Source organism: Lates calcarifer, linkage group LG13 (genome assembly GCF_001640805.2).
Source record: "Lates calcarifer isolate ASB-BC8 linkage group LG13, TLL_Latcal_v3, whole genome shotgun sequence".
Classification (NCBI taxonomy): domain Eukaryota; kingdom Metazoa; phylum Chordata; class Actinopteri; family Centropomidae; genus Lates; species Lates calcarifer.
In genome coordinates, this window is record NC_066845.1 from 11,836,372 (window position 1) to 11,860,406 (window position 24,035).

General features: G+C 41.6%; 3 protein-coding genes across 3 annotated transcripts; all 3 read left to right on the forward strand.

Moving 5' to 3' along the window:
- The first annotated feature begins 1,904 nt into the window (after positions 1-1,904).
- On the forward strand, positions 1,905-10,833 carry LOC108878040 (versican core protein). The gene is made up of 6 exons (XM_018668336.2): positions 1,905-1,914; positions 2,560-2,943; positions 4,097-4,271; positions 4,436-4,563; positions 6,619-6,912; positions 9,596-10,833. The coding sequence occupies exons 1-6, from the start codon at positions 1,905-1,907 to the stop codon at positions 10,831-10,833; spliced, it is 2,229 nt and encodes a 742-aa protein (XP_018523852.2).
- Positions 10,834-15,565: 4,732 nt separating this feature from the next.
- On the forward strand, positions 15,566-18,353 carry LOC108878039 (mucin-5AC-like). The gene is made up of 2 exons (XM_051075154.1): positions 15,566-17,520; positions 18,306-18,353. Exons 1-2 carry the CDS (start codon positions 16,051-16,053, stop codon positions 18,351-18,353), a joined length of 1,518 nt encoding a protein of 505 aa, XP_050931111.1. The 5' UTR covers positions 15,566-16,050.
- Positions 18,354-19,174: 821 nt separating this feature from the next.
- Positions 19,175-23,606, forward strand: LOC127143186 (mucin-5AC-like). The gene is made up of 7 exons (XM_051075155.1): positions 19,175-21,319; positions 21,911-22,030; positions 22,112-22,174; positions 22,358-22,561; positions 23,021-23,224; positions 23,312-23,477; positions 23,579-23,606. The coding sequence occupies exons 1-7, from the start codon at positions 19,261-19,263 to the stop codon at positions 23,604-23,606; spliced, it is 2,844 nt and encodes a 947-aa protein (XP_050931112.1). The 5' UTR covers positions 19,175-19,260.
- Positions 23,607-24,035: the final 429 nt, after the last annotated feature.

Consider the following 24,035-nt stretch of genomic DNA (forward strand, 5'->3'; position numbering starts at 1 on the left):
GTCAGGATTTTTGATGAACATCCACACGCAACAGGTGTTTATGGGAAGAAAAAGGGAAAAAAGTTACAGACACTGCACCAAACCAAGAGTCAAAGTTCAGTGTATTTCTTATTGGATGATAGTATATGTATTTTAGCCCCGAGTAGCAGATATATGTGTTTCATGGCAGGGAGCATCTCCGAGCTGCACGTAAAGGATAAATGGCTCCAAAAATCTGCAACCAATTATACGCCTGTGTGATGCTTAAGTACTGATCTTTCTTTGAATGACTCTTTCGATTTCCTAGAAAACCTTCTGCAGCCGCCTGTAGCTTATACTCATCATTCTACAAATGATATATATATTTTTTATGTAAATGGAAAAAAAAAACCTTTTAGACCAGGATTTCTTGTTCTTTTAGTCTCCCCAAAGTTTTATTTCATTTAGTTTCCATTAGGGTGGGTCCGTGGACTCGGGATAGACTTGTGTCAGAGTGCTGGCACTAAGTCACAAGCACAGAGTATACCCACCCTGAAATATTCTCGATGGTGATCTTTGTCATTGCAAATTGCCATTACACAGTGAGTGTCTCCGTTTTTTTTTTTTTTTTAAGAGAATAGCAGTTTTCAGTTTTATACAGTGGGGTGCAAGTGAGGGTTGTGGGTCTCACTGCTCCTGTCCTCCTGTCTCCAAAAAATCTCTGCAGCTCGACCTCACAGGAAGTTTTACCTTTCAGTCATGCCACCCACAAATTCTCTGAAACCATTAGTCTGAGTTATTAAATGCCATTTTTGCCATGTAAATGTGATGTCTTTAAGGGCTTTCAAACTGTCATCATATTTTGAGGGGGTCAATCTATTGCTATCTACAAAAAGACTTTATGAAAGTTTTTTATATTTGTAAAATCCCACTTAAATGTAAAGGTTTTAGGCTGCAATAATTTTAGATTTTTTATGTTTTTGCCTTATCTATATGAGGAATAGATGTTTACACCACTGACCTTTTCTGAAACCCATGCATAGAAAAAGTTTAAAGCAGATGTATGTTATAAACGTACAGTATATCTCCCTTGGAGAATTTGGATGCACTGCAAAAACTAAAAGGACTATATGAGTTGTTTCCTAATGCACCTATTTGATTTTTCCAACAGATGGTACTAAATATAAAGCATATCCTGTGGTTATGTTTTCTCTGTGAAGCTGCAACTGCAACAGGTAAGTCTTAACTGAGCTTCTCCCTCTGCCTCTCTCTCTTTCCAACTCGCTCCTCTCTCCCACCCTCCTTCTCCCCATCTCCCTCTCCCTCCCTCCCTCTTCCTTTCTTAACTTCCTCCCTGTCTCCCTACCCCTTACACCTCCTGTCCACCTCTGTGTGTTTCGCCAGACACAAAGTCATTTGTCACATTTAGCTGGCGTTCGTACTCTAGAAGACTGTGATAAGCCCCTTCTGGTCCTCATATTGTTTAATCTGCAAGAGTTGAAGAAGTTGAAGGTGACATAGCCATGGTGGTTTACATCTCAGGCCCCCCTTTCCCTCCACCCTGCCCCCCTGGCTTCTCTGGCCCCTTGTCCCCCTGCTCTGTCTCTGGGTACAGATGGACACCTTTCAATTAGACTCTGCTCTCAGTCTGGAAACAACAGCTGGTTTAAGCACACACTCATGCCTCTGGGGCTGTCCCATCACTGTTACCAGAGCATTCCCCACATTGTTCTCTGTGAATGCCCCCCCACCCCCCAAAGAAAGAAAAAGAAGAAAAAAAAAACAGGTAAATCTCCACAGGGCTAAGTGTGATTCAGCCTGTTGCCATTCATTTGTGTCTGGCATCCTGTCTGACACCGTATTTGTTTTCCTTCACATAGAAGCAGAATGAAACTGAGATTCAGTCACCAGCTTTAGATGTGGACGGAGCTAAAAGGGGGATGGGGATGACGCAGAGTAACTCTTAACCTTGTCTGGTCTGGAAGCAGTGCAAAAGCAGAAGGGCTAGTGAAACCAAACATTCAAGCTGTAGGATTAAATTAAATATCCTTACTCTGCTCTGCAATGTAGGTGTGTAAAATCAGTAGTAAGTTTTCAGTGTGTTCCAGTGTAGCATGCTGATAACATGCTTCACTTCGTTTCGTGTGGGTCTACCTGTCATCATCAGTTAGGAAAACTAACGTACACAGAACTCAGCAGTGGCATAACATGAAGTGATGCAAACATGACTCCCCAGTTTATCCAATTATCTTGAACTTTTTAAAAACCTTTTAACAAACATGCTGCACACACAGAACAGTCAGTGTTAAGTATGTTCCCACACCCATCATTTTAAGGATGAGGTTTGACTTTCCAAGAACCATTTTCAGGCCATGATGCATGTTTTCTTTATTAGACTGGGTGTAGTTGTTACACCCTGTCAATGTAAACGAGTCGGGCAGTTTATAGTGCCTGCTTGAATCTGCTAGGATGAGAGTAAATAGTAGATATATTTGTGTGAAAGAAAATAAATATAATTTAAAATGTAAAATAGAAATCTATTTGTGAATGAATGAATATGAACTGAAACTGCGTTTAACCCTTCTGTGTTTTGCCTTTCAGCCTCCAACGCATTATCGATAATCAGACCAGTCACTGGGTCCCTGTCGGGGAAGGTAAACCTTCCCTGCTTCTTCTCCACTATTCCAACCTCAGCACCAGTCATCAGTCCCAATGGAACAGCCATTTATAGCAGAGATTACTTGCGGATCAAATGGACCAAAATAGAGGGAGAAGTAGAATCCACAGTGCTGGTAGCACAAAATGGGGTCATCAAGATTGGCTCTAGCTACAGGAACCGTGTATCAGTGCCCAGTCACCCTGAGGATGTTGGTGACGCCTCACTGACAATGGTCAAGCTGCGGGCCAGTGATGCTGGCACGTATCGCTGTGAGGTCATGTACGGCATTGAAGACACCCAGGATACAGTTAACCTCGATGTCAACGGTAAGACATTCATGATATCCTTCCCACATCATACTGGAATCAGACAAAGGACTCTGAAATAGCTTCCCCAAGATACACTCTGAATGTAGAAGGGGGGTTGCTACAAGGGCTTAATAATAGTGAAATGCAATACAAGTGGTGATAGAAATGTAAACGGAATGAGAGAACTATGGGCGCCCTTCTGCTTACTTTGATAGCAGCAGCTACCCAGTAGTTACACAGAGTAACCACAGTTTGCAGTTGTTCTTATTTTAGAGGCAGTGCACTCTTAAAAAAAGAGTCAGATGATACTTTGGGTCCCCTGTGGTAGTGTTTTAATTCCAGCGTTCATTCATGTAATCCAGTTGGCCATTAGAGCCCAAATGTGGATGACATTCCAGCTGTTGGTATGTGCAAAGCAAAAACTACATAACCTCATGTGTCTTTGTCATCTTGGGTGCCACCTTGTCCCTTGAGATTTTTCTCTTTGGTGGGGCACTCAGTGGGTGTTACCAAGTTTTTTTTTCTTTTTTTTTTACTTAGACAGAATTCCCCAATATCCCTCATTAACTTTACACAAGGTTTAAATTATGTATATGACAATGTAACATTATTGCAGTACCTCCAAGTCAAATGTTATAGTCTCTTTGGGGGGAGATACCAGTCATTACCTAGTGTCATTATGTGCATTCTATGTTTTCTCTCTTGAGAAGTATTCTGGGAGATATAACTCATGTTTTGGGGATGTAGAAAACATGGGCGGAGTGGGGGGATACTGGGATAGTTTTGGTTTTCACTGGTTAACAATCCTCACAACCTCTTTTCCAACTATCCGCAATGTTAATTAGGACTATCAATCATATCTTCTGCGTCTGTTTGCTGTCCACAAATATGGGGATTTCAGGGCCATGGCATCATCTGCACTTATCTTGTTCATTTGTGGTGAACTGTAGAGTATTTAGCTTATCCTCTTGGTTTATTGCAAAGTTCCTCCTTTCCAAAGAAGCTGAGATACTCAATTATTTCACTCATGGTGTGTGCTGTATAAGACATTTGCCATAATTTATGGCACTGAAGTTATGCTGATGAATTCCAGATTACTATGTTAAATTTTTGTATATAAATCCTTATTATATTTCATTTCTGATTTTTTTTTTTAACAATTTGCTTTCAGGTGTTGTCTTTCATTACCGGGCAAAAACCAGTAGGTATACGTTGGACTACCAGAATGCTGTCAGAACTTGCCAAAATATTGGAGCAACCATTGCTACATATGACCAACTGAAAGCAGCCTATGAGGACGGCTTTGATCAGTGTGATGCTGGCTGGATTGCTGACCAGACAGTGAGGTTAGCTGTATAATTCTCTGTCAAAAGACATTTCCTTTAAACAACACTTCTATTCAGTTATGTATATTCACTTGTGCTCTGATGTGATGTAAAATACTTTGGCACAAAGACAAGATGGTTTGACTTATGTGTTATAATGGCTCCTCCTTTCTCCTACTCCATAGATACCCAATTACAAAGCCAAGGACTGGCTGCTATGGCAACCTACAGACTAAACCTGGCGTTAGGTCATACGGGACCAGGAAACCTACGGACACATATGATGTATACTGTTACGTGGATAAACTCAATGGTAAGTGAGCCACAAAATTAGGCTTTTTTAGTTCTAAGTAATGAGGTGTTGTTTCGAGGCACTGACACACCCTTTGGCTGAAACGACAAAACCTCCAAATTATCACAGTGCCAAAGCAAATTACTTTTACAGCTTATAAGACCACTGTGGAAATGCACTTAATTGCTTTGTTTGAAAATGTTATTGGTGACAATGTGACCTTTTATGTATTTTGTTGCACCAAACAGTTCCACGTGTTATAGAAAGGGAGTTAGGGTCAAAGAGAAGCTCCTGATAATTTGACTCTTAAGCAGAAATTGCAATTCATTCTCCATCATAGTGGTTTTTGAAAAAGTCACCAATAAAAATGTGATAATGGGGGTTTTAAGTGTCTTTGGCATTACTCATGGGAAGGTCTCACTTCACAGCCAACAGCCTTTTTCTGTTCATTGTCCAGTTTGTTACTGCTGATGGACTCAACTCCACTTGGAGATTTTAACAACCCACTTGGTACAACTAAACTCTAGTCACCCCTCTGTAGTTGTTCTTCTCATCTGGGATGTGTACATTGCAGCCCTACAACAGACCATAATTCAAAATTAAATTATTTTGGCACAAGTTGTGTGAATATGAAGCCATCAGTCCATATTGTGACATTTGTATTATTAGCGTTATGAGCAGATGGAGATAATGGGGTCAACCAAGGAATGTCACCCCGTCTCACACCCACCAGGGACACACACATACATCTTCCACTTAGCTCTTCAATCTCTCCAAGAAACAAATACACATATTTTTGACCTTGCTGTATTCTGGGTCCGCTGCACATGACATGTAGGTGTGTTGTTATTAAACTGTGTCATAGACATGCATCAAAATACTCAACTCAAGAGTTAATTGTGGGCTTTTGGATCATTTTTGTATTAATTGATGATAGAGAGTAGCATGTAGACATTTGCTCTGGACATTGTGGTTATGTCTGTATGTGTCTCAGATTGCAGGCAAACTACAATGCCATGGATATTCATTAGTGCTATAATACTGATTAATCAATCTCTTATTTTCTACAAGAGTTTGAAAAAAATTGATTTCTCTAAGATAAAACTTGTGGCTACCAATAACTTACTGGTGGTCATCACTGTAATGTTTAATGGGCAGGAAATGTCCACTAAAATCACAATGTAAAATAGGGAAGTTCTTGAAAGTGACTCTCTGTGGGGGATTCCATGTCTCTTGCCTGCTTTTAAGAGGGAGTGCATTTCTGGGTGGAAAACATCTCTTAATCTCACTGCCATTGTAAATCAATGGGATGAAACCAGCATGGGAAATTTTAAACGTTACGCCCAAGACTAACTGAAAACATGTAGTCAGTCAGTCATCCTCTCTTGTAATGCTGTTTGGTTTCGATTAAGATCTTTCCTCTCTGTAGTTCTATGTTTATATTATATATGTAGGCAAAAAACAAAATATAATTGTCATAGTGCAGTGACCTCTCTTAAGGTAAGATCCTAATATGAACAACATGAAGAACGGAAACACAGAAGGTGGAACCTAGTTCACTCACCCCCGAGGGGAAGCCTAATGTCCTGAAGTACAGACGCGTTCATTTACAGGCCAGGCACATTGTCTGCATTGCTATCCCACCTCAGATTAATATAATGAATGAACTACTGTTGTCCTAAATATGATCGGTGGGAGATGTCTTGGGTCCGTGCCCCGCACAGCTGTGACTAGTGTCAGCTGTTTTTGGGCTATGTCTCCTCTGAAAGGCCAAAATGGCCTAAAAAGCTGTGGCTTGAGATTACTCCAAATGATGGGCTTTTTAGTTGGCTTTTCAGTTCAGATAATTTAAAATGAAATATGAAATGACTGTCCATCTGTTAGTAATACAGCGCTGATTCATTCCAAAGTTGGTTGGGTTGGTTGAACAGTGAATTAAACCTTATGCCCAGAGTGACTGGTCCTTAGAATAATCAGATTTTGTCTCTGTGATCACTCACAATTTGTCATAATTTTTGCCTTTGATTGTGTGCCTCTGCATGAAGTCTTCATTGCATTTTGCCCTCTTTGTTTTAGGTGAGGTGTTCTATGCTCCTGTGACCCATAAGATGACTTTTGAGGAGGCCCGTGAAGAGTGCAAGAAGAGGAATGCTGTTTTGGCAACTCCCGGTCAACTCCATGCTGCCTGGCGACAGGGCCTGGACAGATGTGACTATGGCTGGCTCTCTGATGGCAGTGCACGACATCCTGTCGCAGTACCCAGACTAAAGTGTGGGGGAGGCCTGCTTGGTGTAAGGACCATGTATCGCTACAGAAACCAGACTGGCTTCCCAGAACCAACTACGAAGCTTGGAGCTTACTGTTTTAAAGGTAAACTCCCACTGTTTTGTTGTTACTATTTAGTAGATTGACAGTATGTCATGGAACAAAGTGTTACCTGCAGATGGTGGGACATATGGTATGTATGTTTATATTTTGTTTTATAAAAGACATACAGTAATTGAAAGCACAGACCATTCCCTGTCAAACCAGGCCTGGGCTGTACAGAGCTATGATCTCATCTCCTACATGTATTCACTTCTGCTCCCCCACCCTTTGATTTTCTGCTTCTTTGCAAAAACTGTACACATTCCCACATCCAAACCAGACCAACAGTTAAAAATGTTTACAGCCTATCTCATCTTTTGTCCATTGTTCTGTTCACTTTGTGTCTTTGCTTCTCGCTACATGCATGATTTCAACAACCCGGAGCAAAGCAGACAAATGATTTTCCTATGAGCATTACGTGTTATGTGCCAGACTAGACTCGCAGATTGCAGTGTCCAGTTGACCTCACTGTCTCACATTTTAGTTTCCCGCCCATTTCTGTGGCAACAAAATTAGCCAAGAGGAGAGTAAAAACCATACTGGTAAACTCTGTTTACTTTATAAGCAATGGACAGGCCAGTTCATATTCTAATGGGAAGATTAATGACCAGTACTTTACTTGAGAGTTTGTGAACAGTCAGTATCTGTCTGTGTGTGTTTTTATCTTTATTATTTCCAGATGGGCTAATCAAGGCCTCTTAAGCTTTATCCTTATACAACCTCACGACTGATGTCAAACAAGCTAAAACAGTACTGGAGTACTATTCAGAATATTCAGATTTCTAATTTTAGGACATACTATCTATTCTATTATATTCTATGATTATAAAAGACCAGATTAATTGTAATTCCAATCATAATAAACCCAGGAATTAACTGAGTAACTAAGGTGTTAGGAAATAAACATCTTATTGTAAACCATGGTGATTATAAACCATGGGAAGAAAGGAGAATATAGCGATGGATGTCTATAAATAGTGACACTTCATGGTTCACTGGAGGTTAGCAGAATTAGGCTGATCCCTCAAAATGTAAAGTGTTCTTAACTAATCAGTATCCCTAGGGCAAAACCAAATGACAGATGATAGTCACCATTTAGAGCAGCAAAAGTAACTAATACCACACCTGTCAGCCTTTTTAGTCTCACTATCTAACTCCCTTTTCACCTTTCTCCTCTCATTTCCGCTGTCACAGTTTGCCCTCCGTCATTCTCACTTGTGCTTATCAGAGCAGACGTTTGGATAATGGACAAAGCTACTGCTGGACTTCTAAATTCAGTCATCCTTGGTGACCTCTGACCCCGCCTTTCCATCTCTACAAATGAGACGTTGGATAGATAAGCCGTCCCCTGCCTGGCCATTTGCTGCCCCTGAGCTATGCTAACTCTCGTGGTGATAAGTCCCCATAGAGTTCAGAGGGCACGCAAACAGGCCACCCTCACCTCCTGCTCTGTGTAGTCCATGTCAGCTCTCTCAGTCATGTTGTATTTACGCCCCCGTCTAAGTGCTTTTCAAGTACCCTTGTTTGGTGGGAGTCATTCCATCATTTCCTGCTTTCCCGTTCCCAGTGATATCTCAAAAAAGAAGTATTATGTAAACCTGTGTCAGTTAGACTACACAGTAAGACAGGGAGAAAGAAGGTAGGTGTAGAGGGAAAAGGGGGATAATTGGCTTCTGATTGGTCTCTGGATTGGCCCAGAGGAAAACAAAGGCCTCAGTAACAGCAACAGCTCAAAAGCAATGGTGAGATAATGCACTCCCTCTGAAAGCAGGCCCTATTTTTTCTGCTAGGGAAAAACGTGTGTCACACCTTACATCAGAGATAGTCTCATGAAGAAAGAGGGCTAGTACGTAATGGTCAACAGCTGGCTTTACACAATCTGTCTGCGCCACTGAGAGAAGCTTTCTAAAGCTGTTACACTGCTTTTTATGGGAGTGAGTAAATGAGAGAGCACTGGAGGACAGAGGAAGGAGCATATGGGGATTTACTCAATAAAACCTTAAGAATAAGTAGGTTCATTGGTGAGCATTTGAGGACCATCGCTAAGACCTGATGGTATTTGTTCTGTCAATGACTGTTGGAGGAGAGACAGTGCACGGGTACGTTAGAGGACAAAAATAGTCAGGGCCACCATAACAAAACCACAACACTAGATCCTTTAAAGTTTATATGCTGTTTACAGTCATTCGAATCCTCTCAGAAAGATCAGGAAATGTTGAGAGAAACGCAGTTTTTCACGGGAAACAGAACATTCTGAAAATAACCCCACATGCATTCAATTTAATCAGGTTCAAGAGAAAGACTATTAATACTTTTACCTTGAGATAATTTAGGCTATTTGCCAACCACTTCAATGCACATTAAAACTTTGCTTTGTAACTTTAAATAACATTGGTTCCACAGTGTCCTTGAGAACATTGAATGAATTAATGTTAGTGCTAGTTATAAACAACATGAAGAGTTAAGAGAGGAAGTCACATTGAGGTTTCTAGGAAACCTTTAACTCTGGGTACTTTAATGTCAAGTGTCAGACTGTTACTGCAGCTATGGCATATTGCTCCTTGACTGCTATTTGACTCGTAAGGCTTGTCTCACAAACTGCCTGCTTCACATACTTACATGGAATTTAAAAAAATAATATTTTAAGATTGTATTTGTTTTACACATGCTTATGTGTGTTTTATAGGAAGGAGAGAGGTGATCAACCAGACTTCTTTTGTGGATGTGTCTGTGGTAGGAACCACCACCATCAGCTCCACTACCTCCATCCCTTTACTGGAGAGTAGTGCCACCACGCTACCCCCAACATCTGAAAGTGTATCAGAGGCAGACGAATCTCTAGACTCTCCAGTTCCTTCAGTTGCTTCGTCTATGTTCTCTACCAGTATGTCTCCACCTCGCCCAACTCCTGCAGGCAAGGAAGAGGAGTTATTCACCACTGCTGCACCCACCATCAAAGAGGACCTTGAGGAAACTGATGATATAACAGAGACGCCAGACTTAGACAAACTCCACTACACAACAGAAAGCACTGATACCACAGAATCAGCATCTGAGCTGGATGATCACTCAGTGATTGAGATCAGCACAATCCAACCTGATGTCCCCATACCAGATGCTTCTCTTAGCACAGAGCCCATGTTTGCTGAGGGGAAGACTGAGGAAACTATTCCTGATGCTGGGATCACCACAGCGATGACATCTGACCTTACCGACATTCCAACAGAATCAACCGAACTGACCAGCGAGGAAGCAACACCATTCCCAGATTATGATCCGGGCGTGGATGATATTGTGACTAGTTTTGGTGTACAGGGACTGCCACCTGTTCAGCCACCTGAACAGGACTTCTCATCCAGCCTGCCAGACAGCACTAGCATTGCTGAAGAAACAACAACCCCCACAGCCATTCCCATCACCACCACCACCTTTATGTGTGACACCCAACCCGGCAAAGAGGTGAGCCACCAGACAGGGCCACCAGAGGCAGCACAAACCACACCTCAAACCCAGGATGTAGAGACACCAGCTGTTGTCTACAAGGAAGAGACCACACCTGAAGCTGTGACACCTGCTGCTGTCTTGATTGACAGCGGGACCTCAGCTGAAGATGTGACATCGTCAACTAGTGTTTTTGATGAGTCTGCCACTCAGGTGCCAGAACACAGTGGTGACACCCTGACAGAGTATGATACAACAACAGAGATCGGCACAGAATTCTTTACGTCCGCTTCAGCGGCGGCTGACACCACCGCCACTCCAGGTACAGTGGTCGCTGATGAGCAGTCCATCCAAGGAACCACTGTCGTGCAGATGCAGAATGTATCAGGTAAGACATATCAACAATACCTTCAACTTTTGAAGATTTATTTTGGGTATTTGCATTCACTGCCAGCAATTCTTATTCAACCATATATGTTGTGACCCAGCATTGTTTTCTACTTATTTATGATAATATTATTGCTGTACAGTAGCTGAAAGTTGGGGGAGGCTGTGCTGTCCAGGGTGCTGAAGTGGAGAGATGGTCCGATTTTGACCACTGGGGAGAATGTATAGTTGTTGGAGAAAACTGAGGTGAAGCAAACATGACATAGGTATCTCCTGTTGATCTAAAGTATTGCCCATGATTTTGTTATTATTCCTAAGGCATTTAGACCCTTGATGTTCAGTTATGGCTCATTGATTTGCTCTGTAGACATGTACAGTAATACACAAGCAGTCACAGCATACTGGTACTCATGTTTGTTTCCTCCACAATTAACTACATTTCAACATGATTTTGTTTTGTTATCCCGTTCCCTCTGGCTCATGTTGATGTGTGTTCTCAGTGTGAACTTCTGCTCACAGACTGCTTAGGCTTATGACCTCCTTTGTCAGTCCAGCTAAGCAGATGTCCTGATAATGACTTTGATGCAGACGAGCAAGAGACGATGGGAAAGACAGAGCAAGAGAAAAAAAAAAGATATGAAGAGAGGGCAGTAGGGAGAGAGTAGGATCAGGATCATATTATGACTACGATATTCAAAAGACACCAGTTTTAAAACATAATATAAAACATTATTTACTGAGGTTGTTATAAGCTTTGCATGGACATTAAGTATCAAATTTCCTACTTTCAAATATTCAATAGTTGACACTGAAAGCTTTAATTTGGTTAATACAGTACTATAGACCAGCATAAAGATGTGCTAGGTTTCATTTAATTGTAAGTGACTGATTCTAGATTACTGGTAAATATGCAGTCATAAATCAATTGTCATGTGTGAGATCATTTCTCACAATTTTACAATCTGCTTTGTGCTTCTACTGTGACTTTTATATGATAGTGACATTATTTCTGCTTGTTTTGTGGGATAATTAAAATGTTCCTTTTTGATTTATCTCAATTATGTTATTAAAGACATGACTTTAGGATATGTGGTTAATGAAAAGTGAAAAATGTGAAATACATATTTAGGCAGTGACTCTCAAGTCAACAGCACATGATCTCACATGCAAACAGCTGCATCATTTTTTACTCCTTTAATTTGCACTCCATCTGAGCTGCAAACATTGCCACGGTGACTCATTCCTTGTCCCCGAAGAGCAGCTCATGTTGGAGGAAAGGGATCTGGTGAATTGGAAATTGTACAAGCAAATGAATTGGTCATTTGGCAGTTTTTGGAATTTGGTCTGGCTTCGTGGTAGGTATTAAGTCTGCCCTGAGAGAGCAGCAGTTTGTATTCCAGGTTTTACACACTTAAAGTGTGTATTCATCACATCAGTTTAGCTGCCAAAAATACTCATTAAAAGGCGCATATGCTTTTGTGTGCATTTACAGTTTTGTATGTAAAATAGATACAAAATTTGTCTGCGTGTCTGTATGCCTTGTGTGTAATTATACTGCAAATAACTATGCATTTGCAGTATTTCTCTCCTTGTGTGTGCATGTACCAGCTTACTGACAGCCTGGCAATAACAGGGGTGTATTGGCAGTCTACCTGAGTAAACACAGATGCCTGTCTTCAGCAGAGACTGGACACCACCTCAAGAGGTGATGTCATGCAAAGTCTCCCCTCTCTGTGAGGACAGCTGGAGGCTGCCTGACCAAAGCAGGTTATTATAGCTACTTTTACTGCTACATCATGTGATGTGGCTCAGCTGAGGCACTTGACGTCTCTTTCTGCCCTCCCAGTTTGTGTGGGAAAAGCTTGTGGAAAATATTGTGGCAGAGGGAGAAGTGTGTTGTCTGGCTGCATGGTAGCAATGTGCACAATAATATCAGAATGTTAAAAAAAGAAAAAAAGAATGAATATTGTTGCCCAAAACCTGTCAGTGTTATGGTCATGTGAACAGTGCACATGTGTTTCTATTTAATTGAAGACAATTAAATTCACTGTTTACCAAGTGTTTATATGACAAATTATGATTTGTTGAAATATTGGTACTCTGAGGCGTGCCAACCTCAAATGTCACAAAACAATGCACAGAACCACCAACAGTACGTTGTTCTCCAGTCTCTGCTGGTTGCCTGGTAACTTGTCCTGACTACATTACATGGCATGTAATGTAACCTCAAATCTCTAAGAATCACAAACAACAAATTGTTCTTATTATGCTTCAGTTTTTGTGCAGATTAAACAAAAGCGATACAACATATTAATTAGTGAGCTTTAGGGATGCTGGCAGGCAGATTTTGTATGTGCTGGATAGAGCTAAGCTAGCTGTTTACACCTGTTTACAATCTTTATGTTGTGCTAGGCCAATCAGCTGCTGGCTGCATTCTAAACAGACAGATATCAGAGTGGTATCCATCCATTTACTTAACGTCATTTGTAGTATAGTAGAGTATACACGCAGCAAGCATATCACCATCATAGTAATAGTCATAAACATGTGGTTAAGCTTGTGGAACAGTCACAGTTTGGTACAAAAACTACCTGGATAGATTTAGGAAACAATAATGATTTGGGTTATAGTAAGTCCTGCCATCAGGTCAGGGGACCACTTCCTCCTTTGCTCCCATCATAATTGATATGGCCACTAGAGGTCACCTAACAATGAGACCTAACTATGAGTCGAAATAAACTGCTGGCACAGATCAAGTATGGGGTGTTATTTTACAGGCGGAGAGTCTCTGCTTTTTTCTTATTTGAATTCCATCAGGTAGTTAAGATAAAGAATATCATGGTGATTATGTGACATAATCTCATAATCACTATATGCGTGTTTTTGGGGGTTATGTTGATTGGCTGGGATACTTGAAGGTGACTGCCAGCTGAGCTATTTATTAGTCCCTTACAGCTGTGTTTGTGCCTAACCCCACTGTGAAGATGAGGGTGGTCTATGCTTCTGTGTGCTATTTAGATTTGGACATTCATGTTTAATGTGGTTCAGCACAGACAGCTGATGCTGAAAGGTGGAGAAAGGAGGAGGGTTTGTGTGTGTGTGTGTGTGTGTGCCTGAATTCCCAGGCCTGACCAGGGTTCTAAACAGGTGTCCTTCTGCAGAGCTGAGCTGATGCAGGTGTTCTTGGTTGCAACCAGTAATCTGAATCACCATTTGTGGGAAACAGATAGAGAGAGGGAAAGAGGACACAAGGGGCAGAGAGGGAGGGGATTGGTAGTAAAGTTTGTATACTACAGGATTTAAAGTTTTTGTGTGTGAATAATCTTTTCCTTCTCTTTACTTGTGCTACATTATACAAACATTGGTAAACAATTCATGTTGAACAGGACCAAACTGTTCATTTTAGGATTAACCACAGCTCTCTTTTCTTTGCCACCAGCTCTATACATAACATCATATTCTGTCAAAGCCTTGACACTATGGCACATTGTCATGGCTTTGTTTTAGATTAATTATGGGCATGGAAAACAAAACTGTAATGCATATTCTTGTAGGGGGAATAGCCATATGAGACAAAGATGAGATAAAGGGTTGTTGTTTGTGCAATATGTTTGTGTTCATATGTAACATGTTTGTTTTTATATGCACTTTACATGGACATTCAGGATTTTTTCTCACACCAGTTCTTGTTTTTCTGAATGTGAGGGGAATGGATACAAGCCCTTTTTAGCTTCAAAGGTTATGATCAGCATCTATTAGTTCAGTAAATTGAGCTGTAATATAACAGCTTTAACATCACAAGAGTTCTGTATTGTGTAGTAATTGAAGGCAACTGTCTTTCAGAGGAGGTGGATTATTTCCAGCCTGACAACATCTTGTTTATTTATATGAATACATAAACCCATCTGAGGCAACATAGCGTAGGTAGATGATGATAACATTGCATGCTGTAAAGGGAATTGAAAACTGCTTCTGTGCTAGACTTGAAATTACGAGCAGACAGCTGTTGACATCTGAAATCACTTAGTCTGTGGACCTCTATTTACACAACATACAGACCTCCAAAACATAATGCTACCCAAATTAATAGTACTACCATATGTTACCTTTATGGAGGTTATAATGTTATTGGACATAAATGTTTTGATTAAACTCTAATATTTAAAGCTGTAGATTTTGGTGATGATGATGTTTTGGATTACATTATATGATGTGGTATTCATGTTTTGTACCCTCCATACATGAGAATATGTTCTAAAATGTCTTGATGAAACATTGAGCAGTCACAGCCATAGTTGAACATGATATATGCTACAAATGTTGTCTACATACTATGACTCATATTTCTGTGTTAAATGTGTTATCCTTCTTCAGTCAAGGAAATGTTTTCTTTTCACACCAATTTAGAATATAAATCTCTGAATTATGGTTTGGATGAAGTTCAGACACCAATTCGGCCAAGGCTTTCAAATATGTTGGAGAGAGATTTATTTGCAGTGTTTTGTAATTCTTTTTTAGGATTAAAAGAATTATTTCATGAGAACACTCATATGAACTGAAAAATTCATCAATCATTCAAATCTTTTATTAATTGTTGTTTTTTTTTAACTGTTGACTCAATGGCAGATGCAGGGTAACATAAAGTACTTCATACACTACATTTTACAAGTGTCCAAACTGAGACAGTGTTTCTAATGTTATTCAATATTCCAAACATTACTTTATTCAAAGTATGTGTCTGTTTTTTCAGTTCCTTTGCAATCAGATTGCCACAGTCTGCCCTTATTTCCCGTTATTGTCTTCACAGATGACCAGGCTCTACATCCACAAGAGTCTCAGTCTCCTACCATACCAGTCGTGCCTGACCATCCCACCCCTTCCACAGCTCATGGTGAGCCCATCCTGCAGAGTGGAGACCCAGACCTTTTCTCTCAAGCTGCTGTAACCCTCACTCCAACTGTTAGTTTTATAAATGGTAAACAGGAGATCACATTGGAGCCACAGAGCCCAGAAGAAATAGAGGCCAAAGGTACCCAGATTTTGACGAATGTGACAACTCTGGGAGCAAGCGAAGAAATAACCACAGTGTTTGATTATAGTTCCAGTCTCCCTGTTGATAGCTCCACTGAACGCACAGAGGATCCTACAGAAGTACTTATCTCTACAGACATCCCAGATGTTGATGAATATGACTCTGATCTATTGATAGTTGAATCAACACCTCCTCAAATACACCCTGTAGAGGAAGACCTGACCACAAAAGGCCCCACACAGAAAGACTCAACCTCTGCTCAAGCCTCAACAGTGGAGGGCATGGCTCCATCAAAAACTACACAGAAAACTGAAGCTGGTTCAGCTGCTACAGATGCCACAGAGGGGATGAGTGATGTCACAGCTACCTCTGCTGACTTTGTTCCTACAGTAACACCAGCTGAGCCACAGCTCACCAAAGCAACTGGAGAAACCCAAACAATGAAGGCTGAAACCACCACTGTCATCACCACATCTGTACAAGTAGAGGTAGACGAGTCAAGGAGGACTCCCACTTATGTGAAAAATGAGTCAGAAGTGACTCAGACACAGAAGGCCGAGGACCAATTCCCTGTTACTCCTTCGGCCGAGCTTCACACAGTGAGAGATAAAGCTGAAATCACAGAGGAAACAAAAAGCACATCTGCCACTCCAGCCGCAGAGGACAGCACTCAGTCTATGATACAGACTGTGTCCACTCCCTCCTCTGATGACGCTGATGGGAAAATACCAACATCAACAACCAGTGACTCACAGAGCTCCACTCAAGATGTGGAGGGAGGGAAACAGACCCAAACCCCAAAAGAATTCGCCTTCAGCACAACGGCTCCTTTAGTATCGAGTAGTTCAGCCCCTCTTGAACAGACAGCCAAGACTGAGATAACACCAGCCATAGATTTAGGCAGCATTGAATCATCATCATCTGTTGCGCCTACCTTGGCTGAAACTTCAGAGGGAACAGTCATAAGTCAGGGAGGGAATACAGCCAGCCAAATAACTTCCATCTCACCTACTGAGAAAGCCACGACTGATGCAATGTCTACATCAGAGGAGGGTTCAGTGATCCAAACAGTAAACATGTTTACAAGCTCAAGCCCTACACATACAACAGATCAAGCAACAAGGGAGAGAGAAGTAACATCACAAACAGTACAAACAGCAGGCACAGATAAAACATCCATTCCAGCCACTGATGAGTCGGAAAAAACCAGTACTGCACACGAGGAGAGGAAACAAGATGAAACATTTCCCCCAGCTCTTGAATCCATTGCAACCACTGCTTCTCCCTTATACAGTGCTATTGAAATTATCAAGACAACAATGGCTTCATTCACTGAATTCTTCACTCAGTACTCAACACAAAGTGCATCAGTAACAAGTGATTTACCTGACCAAAAAGTGTATACTAGTGAGGAAACTACCACCATTGACACAGATAATCAGGCTTCAATAGATCAAACTTCATCACCTGAGGCCACCCCTTCTTCTTCTATAAAACCAGATGAGTCTATTTCAGCTGTAGTTTCAAAACTGAAAATCTCATATGTAACTGAGGAAACAGCTCAATCAATCTATCCAAGCTATGCTGAAGAGAGTGCAGATGACAAAACCTCTGGTACAACATCAACTGAAGCTACTGCAGCAGTTACCGTACTTACCACAGATAAAGCTGTTACAGAAATAACCTATGACATGTTCTCTCAAACCTCTTCCATCACTACATCTTTTCTGGACAGCACTAAACAAACAGCAGTAATGTCACCTGCAACAAAAGAAAGTGGTGAAACAGAAATAACAAAAATGCCATCACCCTCTGGAGAATCATCAGTTTCTCCATTTTCTGATATGATTGTGACAAGCTCAGTGACAATGTCTCCACATTTGGCCTCTGTTGCATCATCCACTGTACAAGTAACTAGGGATGCAGATATTAGTAGCCAGCCTTCAATGGTTGAATCCACTCCTACTGTCAGTGGATCAACAATAAAACCTGAATCAACATCACGCTTCATTTCCACTGACACAGAAACCTCTCGGGACCATACTTTGGATTTTACTACAGTGTCAGTCATAACAGCTGACTCCTCAGTGACCAGAACAGAGACTGAAAGTGACACTGTAAAGTCAGCTTTTACTACAGCATCTTCACTCTGGAGTATGGAGAAACCAACATCTCAAGAGACTGTTATTACAAGTAAGACAGAAGAAACACCAGTAACACAAGGGGCGAGTTCTAGTTTGCTAACAAAACATGACGATAGTTTAAGTGAAGAAACAACGAAGATGTCCAGCAAACAAACTTCAGGCCCTACTCGTTCCTCGTTGTTTAGCACAGAGAAGCCAACAGCACTGCCAGCTGTGGGACAAGAAAGTACTGTCACAGATCAGACAGAAAAGACATCAGTTTCTCCTCTTACTGATGAGACAGAAACATCTTCTGTCATCCCTACAGTAGATGAAGAGGGTTCAGCTGACCACACTCCAGACATGTTCACATCCACTTCCTTTGTCACTGGTACATCTTCATCTTCACTCAGCACTATGGCCCCAACAGCAATATCACCTGGAACAACAGAGAGTCTTGAAACTGATAAAACAAAAATACCATCAGTTACAGGAGAACCATCAGTTTCTCCTATGTCAGATGAGACACAAACAAGCTCAGTAACAGTGATTCCAAGTTTAGCTTCTTCTATAGCATCTACTGTTCCTGACACTGAGGATAAAAGTATTAGCAGTGAGAATACAATGGTGCAGTCAGTTCCTTCCATCAGTGGATCAACCATCAAACCTGAAACATCATCATTATCATTTTTCACCACCACTGATACTGAAGGTTCTGGATACAGCAGTGTTGATTTCACTGGAGAGTCCCTCATTTCAATATCCACTGTGTCCTCAATGTTTAGCACTGAGACTCCATCAGTGACAGCATCACATGAAACTGAAACAAGTGTTACGTTAAAGGAAGCTGATACTACAGCTTCATCAACTTCCAGCACTGACAAACCAACATCAGTGTCAAGTGAAACACAAGCAACTATAACTACAAGTCAGAAAACAGAAGAATCAGTAACACCAGTAACAAGTTCTACTTCTCCAACAGATGAAGAGAGCTCAGGTGATCAGACAACTGATATGGTCAGCAAAGACACTGCAGCTCCTACAGCTCCATCACTGTTCAGCACAGAGAAACCAACATTACTTCCAGATGAGGAAAAAGCAAGTGCTGTCACAGATCAGACAGAAAAGACATCAGTTTCTCCTCTTACTGATGAGACAGAAACATCTTCTGTCATCCCTACAGTAGATGAAGAGGGTTCAGCTGACCACACTCCGGACATATTCACATCCACCTCCTCTGTCAGTGGTACATCTTCATCTTTACTCAGCACTATGACCTCAACAGCAATATCACCTGGAACAACAGAGAGTCTTGAAACTGATAAAACAAAAATACCATCAGTTACAGGAGAACCATCAGTTTCTCCTATGTCAGATGAGACACAAACAAGCTCAATAACAGTGATTCCAAGTTTGGCTTCTTCTATAGCATCTACTGTTCTGGACATTGAAGGTGAAGATATAAGCCGGGAGCCTACAACGGTGGAGTCCATTCCTTCCATCAGTGGATCAACTGTGAAAACTGAGACAGCATCATTCCTCAGTACCACAGATACAGAGAGTTCTGGAGACCGCACCACTGACTTCACTGAGGAGTCAGTTATCACAGCAACCACTCTCTCTTCTATGTTGAGTACAGAGTCACCATCAGTCACAACATCACATGGACCTGTAATAAGTGATACTCCAAAAACAGCTCGTCCAACAGCTTCATCACTGTTTAGCACAGAGAAGCCAACAGCACTGCCAGTCGTGGGACAAGAAAGTGCTGTCACAGATCAGACAGAAAAGACATCAGTTTCTCCTCTTACTGATGAGAAAGAAACATCTTCTGTCATCCCTACAGTAGATGAAGAGGGTTCAGCTGACCACACTTCAGACATGTTCACATCCACTTCCTTTGTCACTGGTACGTTTTCATCTTCACTCAACACTATGGCCCCAACAGCAATATCACCTGGAACAACAGAGAGTCTTGAAACTGATAAAACAAAAATACCATCAGTTACAGGAGAACCATCAGTTTCTCCTATGTCAGATGAGACACAAACAAGCTCAGTAACAGTGATTCCAAGTTTGGCTTCTTCTATAGCATCTACTGTTCCTGACACTGAGGATAAAAGTATTAGCAGTGAGACTACAATGGTGCAGTCAGTTCCTTCCATCAGTGGATCAACCATCAAACCTGAAACATCATCATTATCATTTTTCACCACCACTGATACTGAAGGTTCTGGATACAGCAGTGTTGATTTCACTGGAGAGTCCCTCATTTCAATATCCACTGTGTCCTCAATGTTTAGCACTGAGACTCCATCAGTGACAGCATCACATGAAACTGAAACAAGTGTTACGTTAAAGGAAGCTGATACTACAGCTTCATCAACTTCCAGCACTGACAAACCAACATCAGTGTCAAGTGAAACACAAGCAACTATAACTACAAGTCAGAAAACAGAAGAATCAGTAACACCAGTAACAAGTTCTACTTCTCCAACAGATGAAGAGAGCTCAGGTGATCGGACAACTGATATGGTCAGCAAAGACACTGTAGCTCCTACAGCTCCATCACTGTTCAGCACAGAGAAACCAACATTACTTCCAGATGAGGAAAAAGCAAGTGCTGTCACAGATCAGACAGAAAAGACATCAGTTTCTCCTCTTACTGATGAGACAGAAACATCTTCTGTCATCCCTACAGTGGATGAAGAGGGTTCAGCTGACCACACTCCGGACATATTCACATCCACCTCCTCTGTCAGTGGTACATCTTCATCTTTACTCAGCACTATGGCCTCAACAGCAATATCACCTGGAACAACAGAGAGTCTTGAAACTGATAAAACAAAAATACCATCAGTTACAGGAGAACCATCAGTTTCTCCTGTCTCAGCTGAGACACAAACAAGCTCAATAACAGTGATTCCAAGTTTGGCTTCTTCTATAGCATCTAATGTTCCTGACATTGAAGGTGAAGATATAAGCCGGGAGCCTACAACGGTGGAGTCCATTCCTTCCATCAGTGGATCAACTGTGAAAACTGAGACAGCATCATTCCTCAGTACCACAGATACAGAGAGTTCTGGAGACCGCACCACTGACTTCACTGAGGAGTCAGTTATCACAGCAACCACTCTCTCTTCTATGTTGAGTACAGAGTCACCATCAGTCACAACATCACATGAACCTGTAATAAGTGATACTCCAAAAACAGCTCGTCCAACAGCTTCATCACTGTTTAGCACAGAGAAGCCAACAGCACTGCCAGTTGTGGGACAAGAAAGTGCTGTCACAGATCAGACAGAAAAGACATCAGTTTCTCCTCTTACTGATGAGACAGAAACATCTTCTGTCATCCCTACAGTAGATGAAGAGGGTTCAGCTGACCACTCTTCAGACATGTTCACATCCACTTCCTTTGTCACTGGTACATCTTCATCTTCACTCAGCACTATGGCCCCAACAGCAATATCACCTGGAACAACAGAGAGTCTTGAAACTGATAAAACAAAAATACCATCAGTTACAGGAAAACCATCAGTTTCTCCTATGTCAGATGAGACACAAACAAGCTCAGTAACAGTGATTCCAAGTTTGGCTTCTTCTATAGCATCTACTGTTCCTGACACTGAGGATAAAAGTATTAGCAGTGAGACTACAATGGTGCAGTCAGTTCCTTCCATCAGTGGATCAACCATCAAACCTGAAACATCATCATTATCATTTTTCACCACCACTGATACTGAAGGTTCTGGATACAGCAGTGTTGATTTCACTGGAGAGTCCCTCATTTCAATATCCACTGTGTCCTCAATGTTTAGCACTGAGACTCCATCAGTGACAGCATCACATGAAACTGAAACAAGTGTTACGTTAAAGGAAGCTGATACTACAGCTTCATCAACTTCCAGCACTGACAAACCAACATCAGTGTCAAGTGAAACACAAGCAACTATAACTACAAGTCAGAAAACAGAAGAATCAGTAACACCAGTAACAAGTTCTACTTCTCCAACAGATGAAGAGAGCTCGGGTGATCGGACAACTGATATGGTCAGCAAAGACACTGCAGCTCCTACAGCTCCATCACTGTTCAGCACAGAGAAACCAACATTACTTCCAGATGAGGAAAAAGCAAGTGCTGTCACAGATCAGACAGAAAAGACATCAGTTTCTCCTCTTACTGATGAGACAGAAACATCTTCTGTCATCCCTACAGTGGATGAAGAGGGTTCAGCTGACCACACTCCGGACATATTCACATCCACCTCCTCTGTCAGTGGTACATCTTCATCTTTACTCAGCACTATGGCCTCAACAGCAATATCACCTGGAACAACAGAGAGTCTTGAAACTGATAAAACAAAAATACCATCAGTTACAGGAGAACCATCAGTTTCTCCTATGTCAGATGAGACACAAACAAGCTCAATAACAGTGATTCCAAGTTTGGCTTCTTCTATAGCATCTACTGTTCTGGACATTGAAGGTGAAGATATAAGCCGGGAGCCTACAACGGTGGAGTCCATTCCTTCCATCAGTGGATCAACTGTGAAAACTGAGACAGCATCATTCCTCAGTACCACAGATACAGAGAGTTCTGGAGACCGCACCACTGACTTCACTGAGGAGTCAGTTATCACAGCAACCACTCTCTCTTCTATGTTGAGTACAGAGTCACCATCAGTCACAACATCACATGAACCTGTAATAAGTGATACTCCAAAAACAGCTCGTCCAACAGCTTCATCACTGTTTAGCACAGAGAAGCCAACAGCACTGCCAGTCGTGGGACAAGAAAGTGCTGTCACAGATCAGACAGAAAAGACATCAGTTTCTCCTCTTACTGATGAGACAGAAACATCTTCTGTCATCCCTACAGTAGATGAAGAGGGTTCAGCTGACCACACTCCAGACATGTTCACATCCACTTCCTTTGTCACTGGTACATCTTCATCTTCACTCAGCACTATGGCCCCAACAGCAATATCACCTGGAACAACAGACAGTCTTGAAACTGATAAAACAAAAATACCATCAGTTACAGGAGAACCATCAGTTTCTCCTGTCTCAGCTGAGACACAAACAAGCTCAATAACAGTGATTCCAAGTTTGGCTTCTTCTATAGCATCTACTGTTCTGGACATTGAAGGTGAAGATATAAGCCGGGAGCCTACAATGGTGGAGTCCATTCCTTCCATCAGTGGATCAACTGTGAAAACTGAGACAGCATCATTCCTCAGTACCACAGATACAGAGAGTTCTGGAGACTGCACCACTGACTTCACTGAGGAGTCAGTTATCACAGCAACCACTCTCTCTTCTATGTTGAGTACAGAGTCACCATCAGTCACAACATCACATGATGAGACACAAACAAGCTCAATAACAGTGATTCCAAGTTTGGCTTCTTCTATAGCATCTACTGTTCTGGACATTGAAGGTGAAGATATAAGCCGGGAGCCTACAACGGTGGAGTCCATTCCTTCCATCAGTGGATCGACTGTGAAAACTGAGACAGCATCATTCCTCAGTACCACAGATACAGAGAGTTCTGGAGACCGCACCACTGACTTCACTGAGGAGTCAGTTATCACAGCAACCACTCTCTCTTCTATGTTGAGTACAGAGTCACCATCAGTCACAACATCACATGAACCTGTAATAAGTGATACTCCAAAAACAGCTCGTCCAACAGCTTCATCACTGTTTAGCACAGAGAAGCCAACAGCACTGCCAGTCGTGGGAAAAGAAAGTGCTGTCACAGATCAGACAGAAAAGACATCAGTTTCTCCTCTTACTGATGAGACAGAAACATCTTCTGTCATCCCTACAGTAGATGAAGAGGGTTCAGCTGACCACACTCCAGACATGTTCACATCCACTTCCGTTGTCACTGGTACATCTTCATCTTCACTCAGCACTATGGCCCCAACAGCAATATCACCTGGAACAACAGACAGTCTTGAAACTGATAAAACAAAAATACCATCAGTTACAGGAGAACCATCAGTTTCTCCTATGTCAGATGAGACACAAACAAGCTCAATAACAGTGATTCCAAGTTTGGCTTCTTCTATAGCATCTACTGTTCTGGACATTGAAGGTGAAGATATAAGCTGGGAGCCTACAACGGTGGAGTC